This window comes from Malaclemys terrapin, chromosome 2 (genome assembly GCF_027887155.1).
Source record: "Malaclemys terrapin pileata isolate rMalTer1 chromosome 2, rMalTer1.hap1, whole genome shotgun sequence".
Taxonomy (NCBI): Eukaryota; Metazoa; Chordata; order Testudines; family Emydidae; genus Malaclemys; species Malaclemys terrapin.
In genome coordinates, this window is record NC_071506.1 from 138833875 (window position 1) to 138856015 (window position 22141).

Here is a 22141-nt window from a genome sequence, read left to right on the forward strand (position 1 = left end):
AGCTCATTAATAACCGATCAACAGCATATATGATGCAATGTACAGAATATATAATTTTATTTTTTATATAGTTATGGAAAGTAAATAATACATGGAAGAAATTAAAGGCTTTTTTTTCCATTATTTTTTTTGTTAGTCATCCCTGCCGGGGCCCCGCCAAAAATGTTCGATTTGGGCCCCGTCCTTCCTAAAGCCGGCGCTGCTGGAGAGAACAGGAGGATTCAGTCAGCAGGGGCTGCCGATCCGTCCCATTCACCAGGGCTGCCATCCTGCGGCTTCAGCATTAGTGGCTGGGGTGACTTGGGGAAAGGTCTCAACCTCCCCACATCCCACTTCACTGCTGCCAGAATCCCTCCTGCCCCCCCCGCTACAGTCCCCTCCCTACCCAACCTGGGTGGGGCTGGAGGAGAGGGGTCTGAGAACTTGAGCTGTGGATTGGAGGTGGAACAGCTGTCAGGGGCACTGAGGGGGAAGTGGCAGGAGCTCCCCGTACAAGGAGGGGGGTTGCCACTGGAGGTCACTAGGAAGGACAACAAGACTCCATCCTGGGAGTCAGGAGGGGGAATCCATCCCTCAGAGGTGGGCAGGGGCTGGGTGGAAATGCTGCTGGTTCCAGGGGCCGTTAATCCCCCCTGATTCCTCGGAGGCATCTGAGTCTCAGACAGGTTCTCGTTCCCTTGCAGCAGGAGGACGTCACGGCCAATGTGATGCGCCAGCTCCGTATCATGCGGCACTTGCACCAGGTGCCCGAGGCGCTGCAGGGCCTGTGCCTCTGAGGCCACCAGCAACTCCCGCTCCCTGCTGGAGGTACTGCTCTCGCTCTCTGTAAATTGGGAGCTAGTGGAAGGGGAAATGGAGCCCCCTGGCACTCACAGAAAGCTGATTACAGAATGAGCCCGAACTGAGAGGCACCATATCCGCCCCCCTAAAGAGCCAGACTTCAGTGGTGATACAGCCCAACCGGGGTAGCAACAGGATTGAGAACAAGGTAGGAAGTTCAGAGCAGCAAGGAAAGCCTGGAGGGGAACTTGAGAAGAGAGGTTGGAAAAGTGCAGCAAAGAGAAAGGAGCAGACCTAGCTGTTGGGTCCAGGGCCCTGGGCTGCTATCAATGTCAGGGTGGGACTGGGTTCCCCTACCGGCCCCAGAGGAGGCGGCGTACACGCACCTGGAGAGGGTTCCCAAGCCCAGCAAGGGGGCTACAGGCTGAGCAAGTGCCCCAGCGATGGCAGAAGGACTTCTGTCTGTGGAAAGACCTCTTTGGACTTTTAGTGTGAGGCAAGCTGGGCCCCAGAAGGGTGGACTAAAGGTGGTAACCTGGCCGGAGTTACCAGGCAGAGAAACTGCCGTGGTGGTGGAGCGACCATGGATGGGGGACGCTAGCCCAGCGAGAGGGCTGTGATGCCATGCCTGGCCGCCGGGGGGCACCTAACGATGAGTAGATTCATTTATGATTAGCATAGTTGGCAGGATTGAGTTCCCCCTGTGATCCGTGAGGGAAGTCTTGGTTGCTGAAGGAATCATAGAATATCAGGGTTGGAAGGGACCTCCGGAGGTCATCTAGTCCAACCCCCTGCTAAAAGCAGGACCAATCCCCAGACAGTTTTTTGCCCTGATCCCTAAATGGCCCCCTCAAGGATTGAGCTCACAACCCCGGGTGTAGCAGGCCAATGCTCAAACCACTGAGCTATCCCTCCCCCAAGCAGGTGTATCAAGGGACCAAGCTGGTCGCTGGATTTCCCACTTCAGTTCCAGGGACTAGCTAAGCAGCCAAAACAGATCTAGGGGTTTCTCCAGCAGCTCCTAGAAAACCAACAGACGCAGAAGGAAGTGCAGGTGGAGCTACAGATGCAGCAGCAGCAATACCTGTGAGAGATCCTGCAAAGGGAAATCAACCCAGGATCTGCTATGCCCATGGACAAAAAGAGCAGAGAAGGAGAGCATGCCTGGGCTGTGCTGAGAAGGTTAGCCCAGGGAGAAGGGCATGAGAAAGTGTACAAGCGTGGCCTAAGGCCAAGATGGGAGCAAGAGTTCTTTGTTTTGGGGGCAGAGAAGCAGGCCACATCAAAAGACACGGCCTGCTTAGGAAATTGCTGAGTGGCTGAACGAGGGGCCAGGGCCCTAAGAAGTTAGAAAGAAAGGAGAAGGAGAAGGTGTCCTCTGACACAAACCCCCATGAGGCAGGCAAGGTGGAGGTGGCTGGGGTGGCCATGGACCTTGCAGACCCTCCACCAGTATGTCACAGAGCTACTCTCTGTGGATCACCCCGCTCAATGAGTGTTCATTCTAGGAAGCAAGCCGGCTAGACAGTAAAACAGCAGAGGCTACTCCCAATGCTACACTCGGTTTCTCAGAAATGAGTAGACTTTATGGGCAGAAGAGACCGTTAGAGCATCTAATCTGACCCCCTGCATATCACAGGCCTTTCTGCACCATATGGGGCAGGCAGAGCTCTGCCTGGGCGCAGGGGGAATGGGATGGGGGTAGATCAAGGAAAGGGGGGAGGGGAATGGGTGTGAGGGAAAGAGCTCCTGTCCCAGATGAAGGAATTTGGGGGCAGAGGAAAGGACCCTGCTCCACAGAGAGGGGAGAGGGTTTCTGTGAGTGCCAGGGGGCTCCATTTCCCCTTCCACTAGCTCCCCATTTACAGAGAGCCAGAGCAGTACCTGCAGCAGAGAGCGGGAGTTGCTGGTGGCCTCAGAGGCACAGGCCCTGCAGCGCCTCGGGAACCTGGCGCAAGTGCCGCATGATACGGAGCTGGCGCATCACATTGGCCGTGTCGTCCTCCTGCTGCAAGGGAACGAGAACCTGTCTGAGACTCAGACGCCTCCGAGGAATCAGGGGGGATTAACGGCCCCTGGAACCAGCAGCATTTCCACCCAGCCCCTGCCCACCTCTGAGGGATGGATTCCCCCTCCTGACTCCCACGATGGAGTCTTCTTGTCCTTCCTAGTGACCTCCAGTGGCAACCCCCCTCCTTGTACGGGGAGCTCCTGCCACTTCCCCCTCAGTGCCCCTGACAGCTGTTCCACCTCCAATCCACAGCTCAAGTTCTCAGACCCCTCTCCTCCAGCCCCACCCAGGTTGGGTAGGGAGGGGACTGTAGCGGGGGGAGCAGAAGGGATTCTGGCAGCAGTGAAGTGGGATGTGGGGAGGTTGAGACCTTTCCCCAAGTCACCCCAGCCACTAATGCTGAAGCCGCAGGATGGCAGCCCTGGTGAATGGGACGGATCGGCAGCCCCTGCTGACTAGGGTTACCATACGTCCGGTTTTTCCCGGACATGTCCTGCTTTTCGGCAATCAAACGCCCGTCCGGGGGGAATTGCCAAAAAGCCAAACATGTCCGGGAAAATGCCGGCCGGGCACTTCCCCTCCCGCGGCTGCTCTGCTCTGCTCCTCCCCTCTCAGACTTTAAGAGCCGAGCTGCCCGAGCCAGCGCTACTGGCTTCGGGCAGCCCCCCCTGCCTCCGGACCCCCAGCCGCTGGCCAGGCACTTCCCTTCCCGGGCTCCAGCTGAGCTGCTCCGCTCCTCCCCTCTCAGACTTTAAGAGCCGAGCTGCCCGAGCCAGCGCTACTGGCTTCGGGCAGCCCCCCCTGCCTCCGGACCCCGAGCCACGGGCCAGGCACTTCCCTTCCCGGGCTCCAGCTGCGCTGGGGAAGCGCCAGCCGGGGGCGCAGGGTCTGGGGGCTGCCCGGCAAACCGTGAAGCCGGTAGCGCTGGGGCAGCCCTTTCCCCATGGCTGGGAGTGGGAGGAAGGAGGGGGCTGAGTTAGGGCGGGGAAGGGGTGGAGTTGGGGCGGGGCTAGGGGTGGGGAAATGGGCGGGCCCAGGGCCCATGGAGGGTCCTCTTTTTTTATTTATTAGACATGGTAACCCTACTGCTGACTGAATCCTCCTGTTCTCTCCAGAAGGGGTCCAGCCTTGCCAGCAGCAGGACAAGCGTCCCCTGCCCATGTGCCTCAGCCTTGCCTGGTCAGACGCCATCACCCATCAGTCCTTGGCCTCCCAGGCTGCCAGTGATGGGAGCAACTCTGGATGGTGGCTCGGGTGACACAGACACCAGACCACTAGGAATTGGGTGCGGCCCTGTGGGACAGGAGAGTCTCGCAGAGGGCACTTGGGGGACTCTCCTGCCCTTCCCAAGAGCGATAGCACCCTGTCCTAAGAACATAAGTCTGGGATGAGGCAAAGCTTGTCATTAATTAACCTGGCTAAAGAGCTGGGTGGAGCTGCTCCGGAGACAAGCTGGCTCGCTCCTGCTCATGGAGGTGAATTCATCTCCCTTCCCAGGAGCACCTGCTCTCCCTTTCATTCCCCACCAGGCTCCTTGTGCCAGGCCAGCCCCCGGGAGGGAGTAGGTGACAGGGAGAGAGAGACACACACATTTGTCCTTCTGGTTGCAGGGCTTGTGTCCTTCCAATCCCATTGGTGGCTGCACAGTGGGCAGAGTCCTCGCTGCGTGCCTGGCCCAACAGAATTACAGGGCGTGGTGTGGAACACAGAAAGAGATAGAGAGACTCATCCTCCAGCCGGGGTCAGTCTGAGAGAAATTGGCTGGGGTCCCAGTCTCACTCTTCTAGCGGGTGCCATTTCCCAGCTGGGTTCCTTATCCCTCTGGTGCAGCAGCAGCTGGTAGAGCCGGTAAACCCCATCCCTGGCCTGCCGGCTGATGTCCTTGGCTGGGTCACTGACGGACAGAGCCAGCTGTGCCATGTGGTGACCCATCCTGGGGAATTCCGCTGAGTTCTAATGGACGGGAGAGGGAGAGGGGACTCCATCAGCATTTTCCTGTTAGCTCCCAGTCCCCCCGGGCCAGGACTCTCCTTCCCCTCAGCCCCTCTGCAGGAGATGCTAGAGGATAGGAGCTAGAGCCAGACCCTTAATTTCCTCTGCCCCCAAGGAAGCCTGCAGCACAGGGCTGTGGACAGGGCCCTCCATGAGGACTTGCTTCCCCAGCTGCTCCAGGATGACAGGGAGGCATGAACCTGGAGCACAGTCCCCTTAAAAGCCCAGCGTCACCACTTAACTAGGACAAGAAGAACTTGACTCAAGCCAGGCTCACTCTCTGCTCTGACTCTGCCTTCCCAAGAGGAACACTCCTAACCCACAGCCCCTGCAGCAGCAGATCCTACAGCCCGTCAGAGCCAGATCACCTACCCCTGGAGTCAGGAAGCTGGGGTCAGAGATCACTTACGTCAAACTCAGGGAGGGTGATGGTGAATCTGAGCAGGGCCGTGCTGCTCTTAACGGCCCTGGCTCTCTCTCGCGGCACCCTGGACACGATCCAGTAGTTAATGTGCTGTGGGGAAAGGAGGCATTGCACTGATTGCCCTGACCAAGGATGCCCACTGGGGGCCCGGCTAGGAGGACAGACTGGAAAATGGATCTAAGAGTGAAGGTAAAATTGCCCCCACCCCTCTCATCGGGCTCACCTCCAAGATGTACTGGAGCCTGTCGGTGTCTGGGGACTCTGCCAGCAGGTTCCCCAGCATGGCGTCCAGGAGGTCTGGCAAGACCCTAGGCAGATCCTGAAAGCAAGGGAGAGCCATGGGTCAGAGTTAGGGAAACTGGGGCTAAACTTGCCACAGGATGGGAAGTGGGGTCTCTGGGAAGCACTGGTGTGACCCCCAAACACATATCCTGGCCTCTCTCCTTCACATCCCACTGCAGGCAATTAGCAAGGACTCATGGCAGGATGACAGCTGGCTCTTCAATCCATGACTTTAGCTGATCTACCTGCACTTGGGCGGTGTCCTTCTCCATGCCCAGGGTGAAGACGGCGTGCAGGGCAGCTCGAAGGAGGTGGGTCTCCAGCTCTGGCTCCACAGCAGGTGTCATGGTGCTGGAAGAGAGAGGAGCCGGTATTAGACTGTGCAGTGCGGGGATGGGACTGGCACCAACACGCAGGTTAAACTGCAGGGAAATAGGCACAGGCTGGCAAGAAGGGAAACTGAGGCACCGAGCCAGGGAATGACAAGGCCAAGGTTTCTCAGACAGACAGTGGCAGGGCAGGAATAGCACCTGTTCCCTGCACCCTGCTGCCCCTCCTGAATCTGATCCTGGGAGTGAGTCTCTCCCCAAAGCCGTTGCAATGTTACTGGAGTGAAAAGAACAGCCCAGCCAGGAGAGAGTGACCCTTCCCCGCACCTCTGCCAGAGGAGCCACCCTTGGGCGGTGACCTGGGAGTGGGAGTGGGAGGGGCAGTGACTCCCAGCCCTGGGCCTGAGCAGCACTGGGGTTAGGGGAACCGGGCCGGAGGGTCTCGGTACCTGAGGTTGCCCACAGCAATCAGGGAGTTAGCGAGGACGGCGCCGGGTGGAGAGTTATCAGGCAGCTCCTCAATGAGCTCCTGTGAGACCCAAAGGAGACAAAGGAGCGTGTGAGATTCGGGCCACACTGGACATTGCTGGTTTCCTATTGACCTGTGGGACTTTGGGCAAGTTGCTCCCCGCTCTAGGCTCTGTCCCCAGCAGTCAAATGGGGATTTCATACTTTCCCACTATTGGAAAGTGCTGGGAGAATCCCCCAGCAAAAGCTGCTCTGACAGTGCTAAGCAGCATCTGACCATTAGAGGTCAGAGCACACTGCCCAGGAGGAGGAGTGTTTGGTTCTGGGCTGTTGGAGTACGGGCTTTCAACCATCTGTGCACACATATTATACTAATTGCATCTAGACCACATCTCCCTAGTTTGTTTGTGAGAATGTCCTTATTAACACCAAGATGGATCACATCTACTGTTTACCCACCTCCACTAGGCCCGTAACCCTGCCAAAGAAGGAGCTAGGATTTGTTTGGAATGATTTGTTCTTGACAAGTCCATGCTCACTAGTCCTAAGAACCAAATTGTCCTGTAGGTGCTGACAAACTGATTGTTTAATAAGGAGTTCCAGTATCTTTCCAGGTATGTTAATGGATGGGAAGACGTTCTTTTTCAGGGATCTCTGACGAGAACTGGGGCACAGCACGTAGTTTGTTGAGGCCATAAAATGGAGACAGGCACCTCTTCTCTTCTCCCAGCACCCCAGATACCTAAAAGGGTGGGACTCACATCCCTCAATGGGCTTTAAAAAAGACAATGGTTACAATGTGGCCCCAACCATTTCTGGTTTCTGCAGACTAGATGTTTTAGCAAAGTTTAGAATTCCTTGGTGCTCAACACCGTGAAACTCCCCTTTCTCCTTTACAAAGGGCTTTAACGCCCCTTATCTCACCCAGGCTCTCGACTGCCCAAAGTTGGAGAATTGTCCCTGTTCCCACTGCAGAGCACCCCCCACGACACACACACAGAGTCCTCCTGGTGGTGGGAGGGGAACAGAGGAAAGGACAGAAGATGTAAGAGATGAAGAGAAAGGAGGGAGGGATGGAGGAAAAGGTAAAACAAAAAGGACAAACCCTAATGTCCCCAGTGATTCTAAGGGACAAAATCCCAGGTGGGGAATAAAATTCGACCACCTTAAGCTAGTGTTTTCCATGCCTAGAATTCAGCTGGCGCCAGATGCATCAGACTCAACAGGTTCCAAACCTCTCGGAGGCTCTTACCTTCTAAACAGGGACGTCTGTTTTCTAGTAAAATCAGGAAAAAGAAAAGAGAAAACTCAAAAGAGGTTCCTCCTGGCGCTCACGTACGTGACCCTTAATACTCTCTCAGTCCTCAAAGAGAGACCTCGAGAAGGAGACTTGCTGAAGCAAAGCTACAGGGGACTCTGAGGTTTCCCTGGCCCTGCGCCCCTGTCCTGCCTGGCTGATGTCAGCATCTCTCTGTGAGGTCACCACCTCCCCAGCACCTTTGACCAATAGGCTGAGATCCTGCAAAAGGCCTTTGTGATGTCACTGCCACACCCACTCCTCCCCTGCAGTGCTAATGTCCTGCCACAGGGCAGACACTTTGGAGGTTTGAGCTACTCTCTGTGGATCACCTCACTCAATGAGTGTTCATTCTAGGAAGCAAGCCGGCTAGACAGTAAAACATCAGAGGCTGCTCCCAATACTACACTCGGTTTCTCAGAAATGAGTAGACTTTATGGCCAGAAGAGACAGTTAGAGCATCTAATCTGACCCCCTGTATATCACAGGCCTCCTGTCTACCACAATAGCTACTTTTGGGGTAAACACATTCCAGAAAGGCATCTAGTCTTTATTAAATGACATCAAGAGACGGAGAATTCACCACTTTCCTTGGTAGCTTCTTCCTGTGGTCAGTCATCCTCGCTGTTGAATATTTGTGCCTTATTTGTCATAGGAATTTGTCTCTTTTCACCTTCCAGCCATTCCCAAACCTCAGCCAGCATTTGTAGCTGACAAATCTCACGAATTGTCACAGATTGCGGTGTTACTAGAGGAGGTTTTGGAATTAACTGATAAGTCACTGGGACCAGATGGCATTCACCCAAGAGTTCTGAAAGAACTCAGATGTGAAATTGCGGAACTACTAATTATGGTTTGTAACCTGTCCTTTAAATCAGCTTCTGTATCCATGACTGGAAGATAGCTAATGTAACGCCAATATTTAAAAAGGGCACTATTGGTGATCCCGGCAATTACAGACCAGTAAGTCTAATGTCAGTACCGGGCAAATTAGTTGAAACAATTGTAAAGAATAAAATTGTCAGACACATAGAAGAACATAAATTGTTGGGCAAAAGTCAACATAGTTTAGGTAAAGGGAAATCATGTCTTACTAATCTATTAGAGTTCTTTGAAGGGGTCAACAAACATGTGGACAAGGGGGATCCAGTGGACATAGTGTACTTAGATTTCCAGAAAGCCTTTGACAAGGTCCCTCACCAAAGGGTCTTATGTAAATTAAGTTGTCATGGGATAAGAGGGAAGATCCTTTCATGGATTGAGAACTGGTTAAAAGACAGGGAACAAAGGGTAGGAATAAATGGTAAATTTTCAGAATGGAGAGGGGTAACTAGTGGTGTTCCCCAAGGGTCAGTCCTAGGACCAATGCTATTCAACTTATTCATAAATGATCTGGAGAAAGGGGTAAAAAGTGAGGTGGCAAAGTTTGCAGATGATACTAAAGTGCTCAAGATAGTTAAGACCAAAGCAGACTGTGAAGAACTTCAAAAAGATCTCCCAAAACTAAGTGATTGGGCAACAAAATGGCAAATGAAATTTAATGTGGACAACGTAAAGTAATGCACATTGGGAAAAATAACCCCAACTATACATACAATATGATGGGGGCTAATTTAGCTACAACGAATCAGGAAAAAGATCTTGGAGTCATCGTGGATAGTTCTCTGAAGACTTCCACGCAGTGTGCAGCGGCAGTCAAAAAAGCAAACAGGATGTTAGGAATCATTAAAAAGGGGATAGAGAATAAGACGGAGAATATCTTATTGCCCTTATATAAATTCATGGTACACCCACATCTTGAATACTGTGTAAAGATGTGGTCTCCTCATCTCAAAAAAGATATACTGGCATTAGAAAAGGTTCAGAGAAGGGTAATTAAAATGATTAGAGGTTTGGAAGGGGTCCCATATGAGGAGAGATTAAAGAGGCTAGGACTTTTCAGCTTGGAAAAGAGGAGACTATGGGGGGATATATTAGAGGTATATGAAATCATGAGTGATGTGAAGAAAGTGAATAAGGAAAAGTTATTTACTTGTTCCCATAATATAAAAACTCCACTAGTAACCTCCCTCCAGCCTGACAGTTCACCTTTCAGTACGACCCGTTGTAGTCTCCTCTTTAACCAATTCCTTATCCACCTTTCAATTTTCATATTGATCCTCATCTTTTCCAATTTAGCTAATAATTCCCCATGTGGAACCGTATCAAATGCCTTACTGAAATCGAGGTAAATTAGATCCACTGCGTTTCCTTTGTCTAAAAAATCTGTGACCTTCTCAAAGAAGGAGATCAGGTTGGTTTGGCACGCTCTACCTTTTGTAAAGCCATGTTGTATTTTGTCCCAATTACCATTGACCTCAATGTCCTTAACTACTTTCTCCTTCAAAACATTTTCTGAGACCTTGCATACTACAGATGTCAAACTAACAGGCCTGTAGTTACCCGGATCACGTTTTTCCCCTTTCTTAAAGCTAGGAACTATGTTAGCAATTCTCCAGTCATACGGAACAACCCCTGAGTTTACTGATTCATTAACATTTTTTGCTAATGGGCTTGCAATTTCATATGCCAGTTCCTTTAATATTCTTGGATGAAGATTATCTGGGACCCCCAATTTAGTCCCATTAAACTATTTGAGTTTGGCTTCTAACTCAGATGTGGTAATATCTACCTCCATATCCTCATTCCCATTTGTCATCCTACCATTATCTCTAAGCTCCTCATTAGCCTCTTAAAGACTGAGGCAAAGTATTTGTTTAGATATTGGGCCATGCCTAGATTATCCTTAACCTCCACTCCATCCTCAGTGTTTAGCGGTCCCACTTCTTTCTTTGTTTTCTTCTTATTTATATGGCTATAGAACCTTTTACACCTTTTACTATTGGTTTGAATTCCCTTTGCAAGGTCCAACTCTACATGGCTTTCGGCCTTTCTCACTTTGTCCCTACATTTTCTGACCTCAGTAAGGTAGCTTTCCTTGCTGATCACTCCCATCTTCCACACCTTGTAGGCTTTCTGCTTTTTCTTAATCATCTCTCTGAGATGCTTGCTCATCCAACTTGGTCTACAACTCCTGCCTATGAATTTCCCCCCCTTTCTTGGGATGCAGGCTTCTGATAGTTTCTGCAACTTTGACTTGAAGTAATTCCAGGCCTTCTCCGCCTTTAGATCCACAAGTTCTTCAGTCCAATCCACTTCCCTATCTAATTTCCTTAATTTTTTAAAGTTAGCCCTTTTGAAATCAAAAACCCTAGTCACAGATCTATTTTTGTTTACCCTTCCATTTAGTTTAAACTGAATTAGCTCATGATCGCTCAAACCAAGGCTGTCCCCTACAACCATTTCTTCTAAGAGATCCTCACTACCCACACCAAATCTAAAATGGCATCCCCTCTTGTTGGTTCTTCAACTACTTGGTGAAGGAATCCATCAGCTATCACATCTAGGAAAATCTGAGCCCTATTATATTACTAGCACTTGTCCTCCAGTCTATATCTGGGAAGTTAAAGTCTCCCATGATCACACAATTCCCATTAGTATTTACTTCATTAAAAACATTGAAGAGGTCTCTATCCCTATCCAAATCAGACTCCTGTTCTAACAGACAGCAAACCCCCCAAAGACAGGGATAGAGCCCAGGAATCGAGATGGTGGGGAAATTTCATTGAAACCGTTTCTGTCCGAAAATCCCATTCAAACTAAACCAGTTTGTTTCTTGAAATCATATCAAGTGGCATGAAAATTCTTTGCAAAAATATTTTGTTGCAAAACAAAAGCATCTTCTGTGTCACAAAAAGAACAGGAGTACGTGTTTGTCTCGTCGCACACAAAGAGAAGACACTTAGATCTCAAAAATTAGATAAGATGTTTCAGTCTGAGCTAAGTAGTTGCTGCTCTTAACAATTGCAACATAATAAAATACAAATAAAATAGACTATTTCAGCCATTCTATTATGTCCTAATCTGATCTGAGTAAACATGATAGGACACCTCATCTTATGCACTGCTCCTAGTGACACTCTCCAATAGATCCCCATCCTCCACCTGTTGGGAGGTAGGTAGGAGCGGATTGTTATCCCTACTTGAAAGAGGGAGAAGCTAAGGCTGAGAAAGGAGAATTGACTTGTCTTAGGTCACACAGCCAGTCCGTGGCAGAGTTGGGAATAGGACCCAAGAGCCCTGATTTTCAAACTAACCATCGGATCTTGAATTTTAGACATTGAATGACCTGAATAAAGTGTTCTCAAGTGAGTTCCAGACCAGCAAGAGTTCATAGTAATTATTCAGCAAGTATTTTAGGAGAACTGGAATGGTAGAGAAAATAATGAACTGCAGAGAAGCAGCAAAATTTGTCGAACATATGACTGGTTATGACTATTTACTTGGTCTTAAAAGAAAACAACAGGGACCTGAGTCTCCTCCCTGTCAATAACCCCTGCTCAGCCAATCAGGGTAGCGACCGAGGGGCGGGAGGATGAGGGTTCTCACCAGAGAGCCCAAAGGATGGCCCAGGTCACCGCTGGGGATCACTGTCTGAGCACTATTTCAACGCCACATTTTTCAGTGGACCTCCCACAATGGGAGTTGTAGAGCACCCCCCACGACACACACACACCCCCTCCTGGTGGTGGGAGGGGAACGGGGAAAGGACAAAAGAAGTAAGAGATGAAGAGAAAGGAGGGAGGGATGGAGGAAAAGGTAAAAGAAAAAGGACAAACCCTAATGTCCCCAGTGATTCTAAGGGACAAAATCCCAGGTGGGGAATAAAATTCGGCCACCTTAAGCTAGTGTTTTCCATGCCTAGAATTCAGCTGGCGCCAGATGCATCAAACTGTACAGGTTCCAAACCTCTCGGAGGCTCTTACCTTCTAAACAGGGACGTCAGTTTTCTAGTGAAATCAGGAAAAAGAAAGGAGAAAACTCAAAAGAGGTTCCTCCTGGTGCTCACGTACGTGAACCCAAATACTCTCTCAGACCTCAAAGAGAGACCTCGAGAAGGAGACTTGCTGAAGCAAAGCCACAGGGGTCTCTGAGGTTTCCCTGGCCCTGCGCCCCTGTCCTGCCTGGCTGATGTCAGCATCCCTCTGTGAGGTCACCACCTCCCCTGCACCTTTGGCCAATAGGCTGAGGTTCTGCAAAAGGCCTTTGTGATGTCACTGCCACACACACCCCTCCCCTGCAGTGCTAATGTCCTGCCACAGGGCTGACACTCTGGAGGTTTGAGCTACTCCCTGTGGATCACCCCACTCAATGAGTGTTCATTCTAGAAAGCAAGCCGGCTAGACAGTAAAACATCAGAGGCTGCTCCCAATGCTACACTCGGTTTCTCAGAAATGAGTAGACTTTATGGCCGGAAGAGACAGTTAGAGCATCTAATCTGACCCCTTGCATATCACAGGCCTCCTGTCTACCACAATAGCTACTTTTGGGGCAAACACATTCCGGAAAGGCATCTAGTCTTTATTAATGACATCAAGAGATGGAGAATCCACCACTTTCCTTGGTAGCTTCTTCCTGTGTTCAATCATCCTCGCTGTTGAATATTTGTGCCTTATTTGTCATAGGAATTTGTCTCTTTTCACCTTCCAGCCATTGGGTCTTGTTCTGCCTTTCTCTGCTCAATTAAAGAGCCCTTTAATACCCAATATTTTCTCTCCATTAAGGCATTTCAACACTTCAGTGAAGTCACTTTTCAATCTTCTTTTGATAAGCTAAACAGGTTAAGCTCTTTCAATAGCTCACTACAAGGCATTTTTCTGCAGCCCTCAGAACATTTCATGGCTCTTTGCTGCCCCAGCTCCAATTTCTAGGACCATCTTTTTCAAAGGAGGACACCAAGACTGGAGGCAGTATTCCAATAGCAGTCTCACTGCTGCTGTGTCACCTCCCTATCCTACTCACGGCTCTGCTCCTACGTCTAATGATGGCTTTAGCCCTATTCACCACAGCATCACACTGGGAGCTCATGTTGAGTGGTTTCTCCACTCTGGCCCCTAAATCCTTTTCAGAGTCACTGCTTTCCTGGATCCATGTCCCCATTCTGGAGGTGTGGCCAGCGTGCCTTGTTGCCACGTATAGGACCTTGCATTGGGCTCTGCTCAAATTTGTTTTCTTTAAATGGGTCCAGCTGGCCGAATGAGCCAGATCGCTCTGTATCACTGCCCTCTCCCCATCAGGAATTACCACTCTGCCTGTATTTTGTCACCCCCCAATCTTATCCGCAGTGATTGTATGTTTTCTCCCAATTCATTGATAACAATTATTTTAAAAAATTAGTCCTTGAGAGCTTCTTCAGATCCTTAGTACCCAGGACCTGCTCCCCACATCACAGTGAGAAATGCTGTCCAGCCCTGCTGGTACAGAGGGGATAAGCACAGAACAAACGTACCTTTAGGAGCTGTGTTATCCATAGGCTCTGAACAACATGTGGGGGTCAGCAGATTACAAACGCACGACAGACCTGTAGTGTAGACAGGTCCCAACTGTGTCTCGGTTTCCCACCCTGTAAAATGGGGAGAACAAACAAAACCTTGATTAGCTCCATTTGATAGCTGGGGAAACCGAGGCACCCAGCGGTGCAGAGACTCGCTCATGGTCCCAAAGCCAGGAATAGAAAACAGCAGATCTGATAGCCAGGCCTGGGACCTAACCCTGGTTTTCCTGGCCTTGCTGCTCTAAGTTTAGTCACAGCCTCCATGTCTTTTCCCCCGTGTCCCTTAACCCCACGTCACTGCAGAAGAGAGATTTTCTGGTAGCCAGCTGGCTCTCCTACATGTGGATGTCGTTCCAAAAGACGTGCTCTGGCTCAGTCCCATGCTATGGTTGGCTGAAGGAACCACTTGGTCACATTCTAGCCCTGAGTTATACAGGAGGGGCGACTAGATGCACATAATGGTCCTTTCTGACCTGAACCTCTATCAATCGCTACATTTTCTGCTGCTAGGAAGAGAACTCTGGACCTATTTTCTCTCATTCACTTTCAGTCGGAATAATTTCAATCCAGGCCAAAGGATTTCCTCTTCCATTGTGTCTTCAGCACCTTTGGAGCAACCAGGTACTGTTACCCACAGGTTTCCAGTTTCAACCTGTCCCTGGGTGAGATGGCCAGGAAAGGGGTTGGAGCTCAACTGCCCCTAGCCCAGGTGATGCAGCTCCCTAGGGCGAAGGGAAGAAGTGTGGGGGTCACGTGACAAGATGCCCCCTCCCACACCCAAATTCCCTCCCAGACCTCACACCCGGCACCCCAACCCCCTGCCCCAGGTCGGAACCCCCTCCTGTACCCTAATCCCTCCCAGACCCCACCCCCCCCACCCCAATCCCCTACCCCAGCCCTGAGCCCCCTCCCGCACCCAAACTCCCTCCCAGACTCTGCACCCCAACCCTCTGCCCCAGCCCGGATCCCCCTCTGGCACCCCAACCCCCTAATCTCCAGCCCAATCCCAGAGCCCGCATCCCCACCGGAGCCCTCACCCCTCCCTGCACTGCAACCCCCAGCTCCAGCCCAGTGAAAGTGAGTGAGGGTGTGAGAGCGAGCGACTGAGAGAGGTGGGCTGGGCTGGAGTGAGTGGGGGTGGGGCCGTAGAGAAGGGCATGAAAGGGGTTGGATCAAGGGCGTTTGGTTTTGTGCAAGTAGAAAGTTGGCAACCCTACTTAAGGACCTTTGAAAAGCAGCCTCCTTAGCACCGCTCCTGATACCAGGGGCCAAGGCGCCCCCGGACATGAGAACCACAATAGGCCAGAGCAAAACGCTGCATTAGAAATCGGAGCTCAGGCTTCCAAGCGAACGATAGCTGACAGACAGGAGATGTGGGAATTAAGGTTGTGCCTTCAGCCAGCAACTGGTTTTCATCCGTTTGCACCACACACACACCTGTAGGCAGGGCCACTATTTCCTTGTGTGTCTGCCTGTTTAGCGTCTCTCGGTCCTTACTGTGCCCATCACCGTGGTGTCTGAGTGGCAAACCAAGGGTTTGACGTGTGCATATGAAACTGCCTGACTGGAAGGACGTGGTTTGGTGTGGATCAGTGACTGCTGGGGCGATTGGTGGCAGAAGGCTCTGAGGGCCTGGCTCATTCCGACCTGGCTCATTCCAATGGCTTCTACAGCTGAGAGCAGCCCAGTCTCCTGCCTGGGTCCGACGCAAACCAGGAAGTACAGGACCACGGTTAATAAGAACAGCTAAAAAGATCGTTTTCGCTGACCCAGCCCTGCACAGATTTCCAGCTTAGGTTTGCATTTTCAGCAAAAGTTCTTCTTGATTATTTTCTCCCAACCCCCTTCTGCCTCCATAATAGCCAGCCACCCCGTCAGTCGCATCCTGGGGCGCTCCAGGGACAGCGTGTGTGCGTGTATGTGTACGTCTGTATATATATGTATGTGTACATGTGCCTATGTATGTGTGTACGTATATGTGCACATGAGTGTGTGCACAAGTGAATGTGCGTGTGTATGTGTGTACATGTACCCCAGTCAGATGTATACATCTGGATTTCCTTTGAAAGAATTTTCAAATTGAGCTGATCAAGTGCAATGGCAAAACACCCAATTCCTCTGCCCCCCAACTGCCTTCGCTGCTTTAACGTACAACCTGCTCCGCTGACACCTCTGACTCCTGAAAGCCCTAACGCTCCAGGGGAGCAGGCCGTGCCCTGCCCTGCCCTGGCTGCCCCGGGTGTTACCTCGGAGGGAATAGTTCCAGATTCCAATGAGTGGCAGGTCCAGGGAAGAGCCTTATCTGGGGGGAGGCTGTACCAGACCCGCCCGACTCAGGCAGGCTCCCAGGTATTCTCTGCTCGGGGCTGATAGGGCTTCTTAGCAATTTCTCTCCAAACAAATTCCAGTTCAAGACACCTGAGAGCTCCACAGCAGGGCAGCATCCCCAGAGTGCAGCAGGGCGGGGGTTAGGGGGAGCAGTCGGTAGCAGCACCTGCCCCTCGTATGGCAGGAGCGAGAAGTGCCAGCCTCTCTGAACAGAGCAGCAGCGTTCAGCCTGGGCCAGACGTGCTGCAGTGATGGGTAAGAGCTGGCTCGGAGAGCCAGAGGCTCTGTGGGGCAGTTCTGGGCCCTTCTGCTCCGCACTAGGGCCAGGTGGGCGTGTTCAGCTGGGATTGGAACCCACCAGCACTTGTGGGTATGAATTAGGGTTACCATTCGTCCGGATTTACCCGGACATGTCCTCCTTTTGTGTGCTAAAAATAGCGTCCGGGGGGAATTTGTAAAGCACTCACAATGTCCGGGATTAGCAGAGCGAGCGGCTGGGAGGGCTGCAGGGAAATCCCGGGCTGGACTCAGGAGCAGCTGTAGAGGAGCCGGATCCGCCCTGCATTCTGAGCCGGCAGCTCCCTTGCAGCCCAGTCCAGCAGCACTGTGCAGGGCCAGACCGGGTTTTGTTGTGCAGGGCCAGACCGGGTTTTGTTGTGCTGGGGAGCTCAGCCACGTGTCCGGCTCGGCTGCACAGAGCCCAACACCCTGTTCTGAGCAGCAGGGTAAGGGGGACCGGGGGCAGGAAAGTTCTGGAGGGGGCAGTCAAGAAACGGGGGGGGGGCTTTTTGGGGGGAGTGGAGAAAGTTTTGGGCAGTCAGGGTACAGGTAGGGGGTAGGGTCCTGGGGGGCAGTTGGGGGGGGGTCTTAGGAGGGGGCAGTTAGGGGACAAGGAACAGGGAGTCTTAGGTAGGGGGTGGGGTTCTGGAGGGCAGTTAGGAGCAGGGGTCCCAGGAGGGGGCAGTCAGGGGACAAGGAGCAGGGGGGGGTGTTTGGGAGTTCTGGGGGGGGCTGTCAGGTGGCAGGGGTGGGGAGATGGATCAGAGCAGTCAGGGGACAGGGAGCAGAGGGGTTTAGATGGGTTGGGAGTTCTGGGGAGGGGGTGGGGAGTGGTTGGATGGGGCGTGGGAGTCCCAGGGGTCTGTCTGGGGGTGGGGGTGTGGATAAGGGTTGAGGCAGTCAGGGGACAAGAGGCAGGGAGGCTTAGATAGGGAGTGGAGTCCTGGGGGGCAGTTAGGGGCAGGGGTCCCAGGAGGGGGCAGTCAGGGGACAAGGAGCAGGGGGGGAGTGTTTGGGAGTTCTGGGGGGGCCTGTCAGGTGGCAGGGGTGGGGAGATGGATCGGAGCAGTCAGGGGACAGGGAGCAGAGGGGTTTAGATGGGTTCGGAGTTCTGGGGAGGGAGTGGGGAGTGGTTGGATGGGGCGTGGGAGTCCCAGGGGTCTGTCTGGGGGTGGGGGTGTGGATAAGGGTTGGGGCAGTCAGGGGACAAGAGGCAGGGAGGCTTAGATAGGGAGTGGAGTCCTGGGGGGCAGTTAGGAGCAGGGGTCCCAGGAGGGGGCAGTCAGGGGACAAGGAGCAGGGGGGGAGTGTTTGGGAGTTCTGGGGGGGGGGCTGTCAGGTGGCAGGGGTGGGGAGATGGATCGGAGCAGTCAGGGGACAGGGAGCAGAGGGGTTTAGATGGGTTGGGAGTTCGGGGGGGGGCTGTCAGGGGGTGGGGAGTGGTTGGATGGGGCGTGGGAGTCCCAGGGGTCTGTCTGGGGGTGGGGGTGTGGATAAGGGTTGGGGCAGTCAGGGGACAAGAGGCAGGGAGGCTTAGATAGGGAGTGGAGTCCTGGGGGGCAGTTAGGGGCAGGGGTCCCAGGAGGGGGCAGTCAGGGGACAAGGAACGGGGGGAGGGTTGGGGGTTCTGGGGGGGCGGGAAGTGGGAGGGGCAGGGGCGGGGCTAGGGCGGGGCTCCTCCCGTCCTCTTTTTTTCTTGCTGAAATATGGTAACCCTAGTATGAATGCGGGGCTGGAACGCAACGTGGGGCTCTCCCACCTCGCCCGGGGGTGACTGGGGGGAAGGGCAGAGAGACACCTGGGCTGAGACACAGAGGAGGAGAGACCCCAGCTCCAGGGAGACAGTCACTCCTGCCCAGCCGGGTTAAATTGCCCAGCTGTGTGACAGCCCCCCCATCCCCGAGGGGTTCCCCCCCCCCCCCGGTATGTCACAGCAGGGTAATGTGCATACTGAACGGCAGGGGTTGCCAGAGACTGGCTGGGAGAGGCCTTTGGGGATGGAGGAAGCAGCACTAAGGTACATGCCAACCACCCTACAGAGGAGGGGCCGTGCCCCACAGGTGTGGGGCAGGGAGCTGGGACACTGCGTGGTGGGTCATTGTCTGGCCCAGGCCCTTCCTAGCAGGAGGCCGAGGCATTTTCTTCAGGTCACCTTCCGCTGCAGCTTGGCCACGGGCCCCCATACCCTCTAGCCCAGCCAGGGATCCCAAGTGGGGATTGTCACGGCTGGCTCCTCCCTGCCGCCAGCAGCTCTTCACTGCCAGGGAATTCCTGAAATCCTGTGTGCTCCTCCCCCCCACACCTCCTGGGGCTGTGAGTGCCCTCCTCCCGGACAGCCCCCCCCAGAACTCTTAGTGCCCCTGGCCAGTCCCTCCCCTCAGCCCCCCCCCCACTTCCTGGGGCTCTGAGTGCCCTCAGCCTGTCCCCCTCCCACACCCTGGGGCTGAGTGACCTTGGCCAACCCCCGTCCCTTCAGGAGGAACTCCCAGTACCCACCCAGCCCCCACACCTCAGGGTTCCCCACCCTGCGGCGCTGTGGCCATACCCCCACCAGGGCCGGCTTTAGGCCAATTCAACCAATTCCCCTGAATCGGGCCCCAGGCCCAAGCCCCGGTACGTGTACCGGCAAGAGCCGGTGCGCTGTACCAGGGTGGTCCGGCTTCCCCAGGGGGCAATTTAAAGGACCTAGGGCTCCCAGCAGGGGCCGGAGCCCCAGGCCCTTTAAATTGCCACCAGACCCCCACTGCTGGAGCCCTGGGGTAGGGCTGCGGGGCTCTGGGGGCTATTTAAAAAGTCCGGGACTCCCGCTGCCTCTACCGCCCCGGCCCTTTAAATAGCCACTGGAGCCCCGCTGCTTCCCCAGGGCTCCCGCGGCTATTTAAAGGGCCGGGGCGGTAGAAGCAGGGGAGCCCTGGGCCCTTTAAATAGCCCCCAGAGCCCTGGGATAGCGGGGGACTCGGGGGCTATTTAAAGCTGCCTCTGCTGCACCCCGTCCCCGCACCAGCCCCGCACCGCCTGCCCTGCCCGCAGCCAGCCCCGTCTCCAGCCAGCCCTGCACCCCCTGTCCGCAGCCAGCCCCTGCTGCACCCCTGCCCTACCTCCAGCCCCGCCCCCCTGCCCTGCCTGCAGCCAGCCCTGCACCCCCTGCCCACAGCCAGCCTCTGCCGCACCCCCTGCCCTGTCTCCAGGCAACCCCTGCCGCACCCCCCTGCGGCCCTGCCCAAAGCCAGCCAGCCCCACACACCCCTGTCTCCAGCCAGCCCCGCACCCCTTGCCCTGCCTGCAGCCAGACCCTACCTCCAGTGAGCCCCTGCCCAGCCTCCAGCCAGCCCCATGTCCACTGGTGCCCTGCAGTTCCCAGGGCAGTAACCCTGCACACCTGCTTCAATGAGGGAGGCTGGGAGCAGCTGGGACCCACACATGTGCACACCACTTGTGCACACCACTCCCCACCACAGCAAGTGTGAAAAATCGGGACAGGGGGTGGGGGATAATAGGATCCTATAAGAAAAAGACCCAAAAATCGGGACTGTCCCTATAAAATCAGGACATCTGGTCACCCTAGCACACCCCCAGGGAGTGGCGGGGACCACACACGAGAAACGGAGCTCATTAATAACCGATCAACAGCATATATGATGCAATGTACAGAATATATAATTTTATTTTTTATATAGTTATGGAAAGTAAATAATACATGGAAGAAATTAAAGGCTTTTTTTTCCCATTATTTTTTTTGTTAGTCATCCCTGCCGGGGCCCCGCCAAAAATGTTCGAATTGGGCCCCGCCCTTCCTAAAGCCGGCGCTGATCATGGGAGGGGGAGGGAGGGAAAGCACTTGCCCCTCTTAATATAGCAGATTCGATTCCCATTGAAATCAAATGGGAGTTTTGCCATTGCCTTCAATAGGTACAAGCTTGGGTCTTAATAAAATAGATATAGAGACCCATAAGGATAAAGACACTGCTAGATGACACACAAAAATGTAACTCCTGCATTGATGTCAAAACCACTAGCACTTGTGCATTGCATGTTGCGGACAGATTCTGGTGGAAGTGGTCAAACTCCACTGCAGAGGATGGATGTTCAGCCACTTTTCTGCACACGTATTATGTCTCTTAGGGCCTGAGTCAAAGCCCACCGGAGTAAATGTGTCTCCATTAGATCAGGCCCTTGATAAGTAGATTTGGTTGGTTCTATTTCTGATCTTTGGTGTTATTCCGGATAAGCAGCAGCACAATGCGTTACACAAATGGGCTGGGGGCCTTAGGGGATTAGCAGCAGAATGAGATGCCTATTGCTCATTCAGAACCAGCCCAAATTGGCAGCGAGCAAAAACTGTTATCATCTAGCAGGGGGTTGGACTAGGTGACCTCCTGAGGTCTCTTCCAACCCTAACCTTCTATGATCTCATGGGTATTCGGTGATCTACATGAATTGAGTTGTTGGTTCTTAGATGGCAAATATCCACAGCACTTAGATGACTGGTGCTTCTTGGCACCTTTGCGAGAAGACCTAGGGGAGAAGGATTCAGTAGTGTTTGCAGTGTTGTTGTGGCCATGGCGGGGCGGGAGAGGAAGACGTCTTAGAGAGATAAGGTGGGTGAGGTGATATCTTTTATTGGACCAACTTCAGTTGGTGAAAGTGACACGCTTTCAAGCCACACAGACCTGAAGAAGAGCTAAGGACTCTCATGTTATTTAAGGCCTGAATCCTGCAAGGTGCTGAGCATCAGCCCCCATCTCTCTGTACAAGACTGTTCTGAGTTTTCTGCTGTGGGGCAGGTGCACAACCTAGATTCATAGATTCCAAAGCCAGAAGGGACCACTGTGATCATCTAATTCGCTGTCCTGGCCAAGGAACTTCCCCAAAATAATGCCTTTGAACTAGAGCATCTGTTTGAGAAAGACATCCAATCTGTTTAAAAATGGCCAGCGACGGAGAATCCACCACAACCCTTGGAAAATGGATCCAATGATTAATTACTCCCCCTTTTAAAAATTTACACCTTATTTCCAGTCTGAATTTGTCTAGTTTCAGCTTCCAACCGTTGAATCTCGTTATTCTTTTGTCTGCCAGATTGGAGAGCCCGTTACCAAATATCTGGCCCCCATAGCCCCAAAGACTGAAGCTGGGTGGTATTTCAGAGAACGAGTTCTTCATACCACTTGAGCAAAGCGTTTTTTAAAAAGAGGAGGAAAAAAAAACTACAGCTCCCTCGCCTGAGACGCCAGCAACTAGACATGACCCCGCTCGCTGTCAGACCGATGTTTTTAAAAAGCTTCAAATGCGTAAAGCAACTGCATTCAGCGGTGAAAAAAAATCAGCTAGAGAGGAAGGCAACTCTTGAACTTGGCTATGTGGGAATTTGACTGGGATTTCACAGAGAGGAAACCATTATTGTTAACTCAAAGGCATGGCCCATGGTCTTAGATGATGGAGGGTCTAATGTCTACACTGCAATCCAAGGTGTGAGTGCAGCTTGGCTAGCTTGACCCAAGCATGGTTAAAAATAGCA

The 22141-nt window shown here is 52.9% G+C and overlaps 1 protein-coding gene across 3 annotated transcripts; it reads right to left on the reverse strand.

Moving 5' to 3' along the window:
• Nucleotides 1–3177: 3177 nt before the first annotated feature.
• Nucleotides 3178–14426, reverse strand: LOC128831098 (maestro heat-like repeat-containing protein family member 7). Of its 3 annotated transcripts, XM_054017209.1 has the most exons (6): nucleotides 13972–14426; nucleotides 6268–6347; nucleotides 5735–5840; nucleotides 5431–5526; nucleotides 5193–5297; nucleotides 3178–4744 (listed from the first exon to the last, which is right to left on the reverse strand). In XM_054017209.1, the coding sequence occupies exons 3-6, from the start codon at nucleotides 5834–5836 to the stop codon at nucleotides 4517–4519; spliced, it is 531 nt and encodes a 176-aa protein (XP_053873184.1). In that variant the 5' UTR covers nucleotides 5837–5840; nucleotides 6268–6347; nucleotides 13972–14426; the 3' UTR covers nucleotides 3178–4516. The 3 variants fall into 3 exon arrangements, with proteins under 3 accessions (XP_053873184.1, XP_053873182.1, XP_053873183.1); XM_054017207.1 differs by lacking the exon at nucleotides 13972–14426 and having other exon boundaries at nucleotides 6268–7461; XM_054017208.1 differs by lacking the exons at nucleotides 5193–5297; nucleotides 13972–14426 and having other exon boundaries at nucleotides 6268–7461.
• Between the last annotated feature and the right edge of the window lie 7715 nt (nucleotides 14427–22141).

What these genes read in the sequence shown, in the direction of transcription:
- LOC128831098 (XM_054017207.1), bottom strand. Translation starts at nt 6,488, where the DNA reads ATGAAATCCCCATTTGACTGCTGGGGACAGAGCCTAGAGCGGGGAGCA. An exon ending in AGGACACCGCCCAAGTGCAG is followed by an intron (nt 5,527 to 5,734) that starts GTAGATCAGCTA and finishes CCTTGCTTTCAG; the next exon opens with GATCTGCCTAGGGTCTTGCC. An exon ending in GGCTCCAGTACATCTTGGAG is followed by an intron (nt 5,298 to 5,430) that starts GTGAGCCCGATG and finishes CTTTCCCCACAG; the next exon opens with CACATTAACTACTGGATCGT.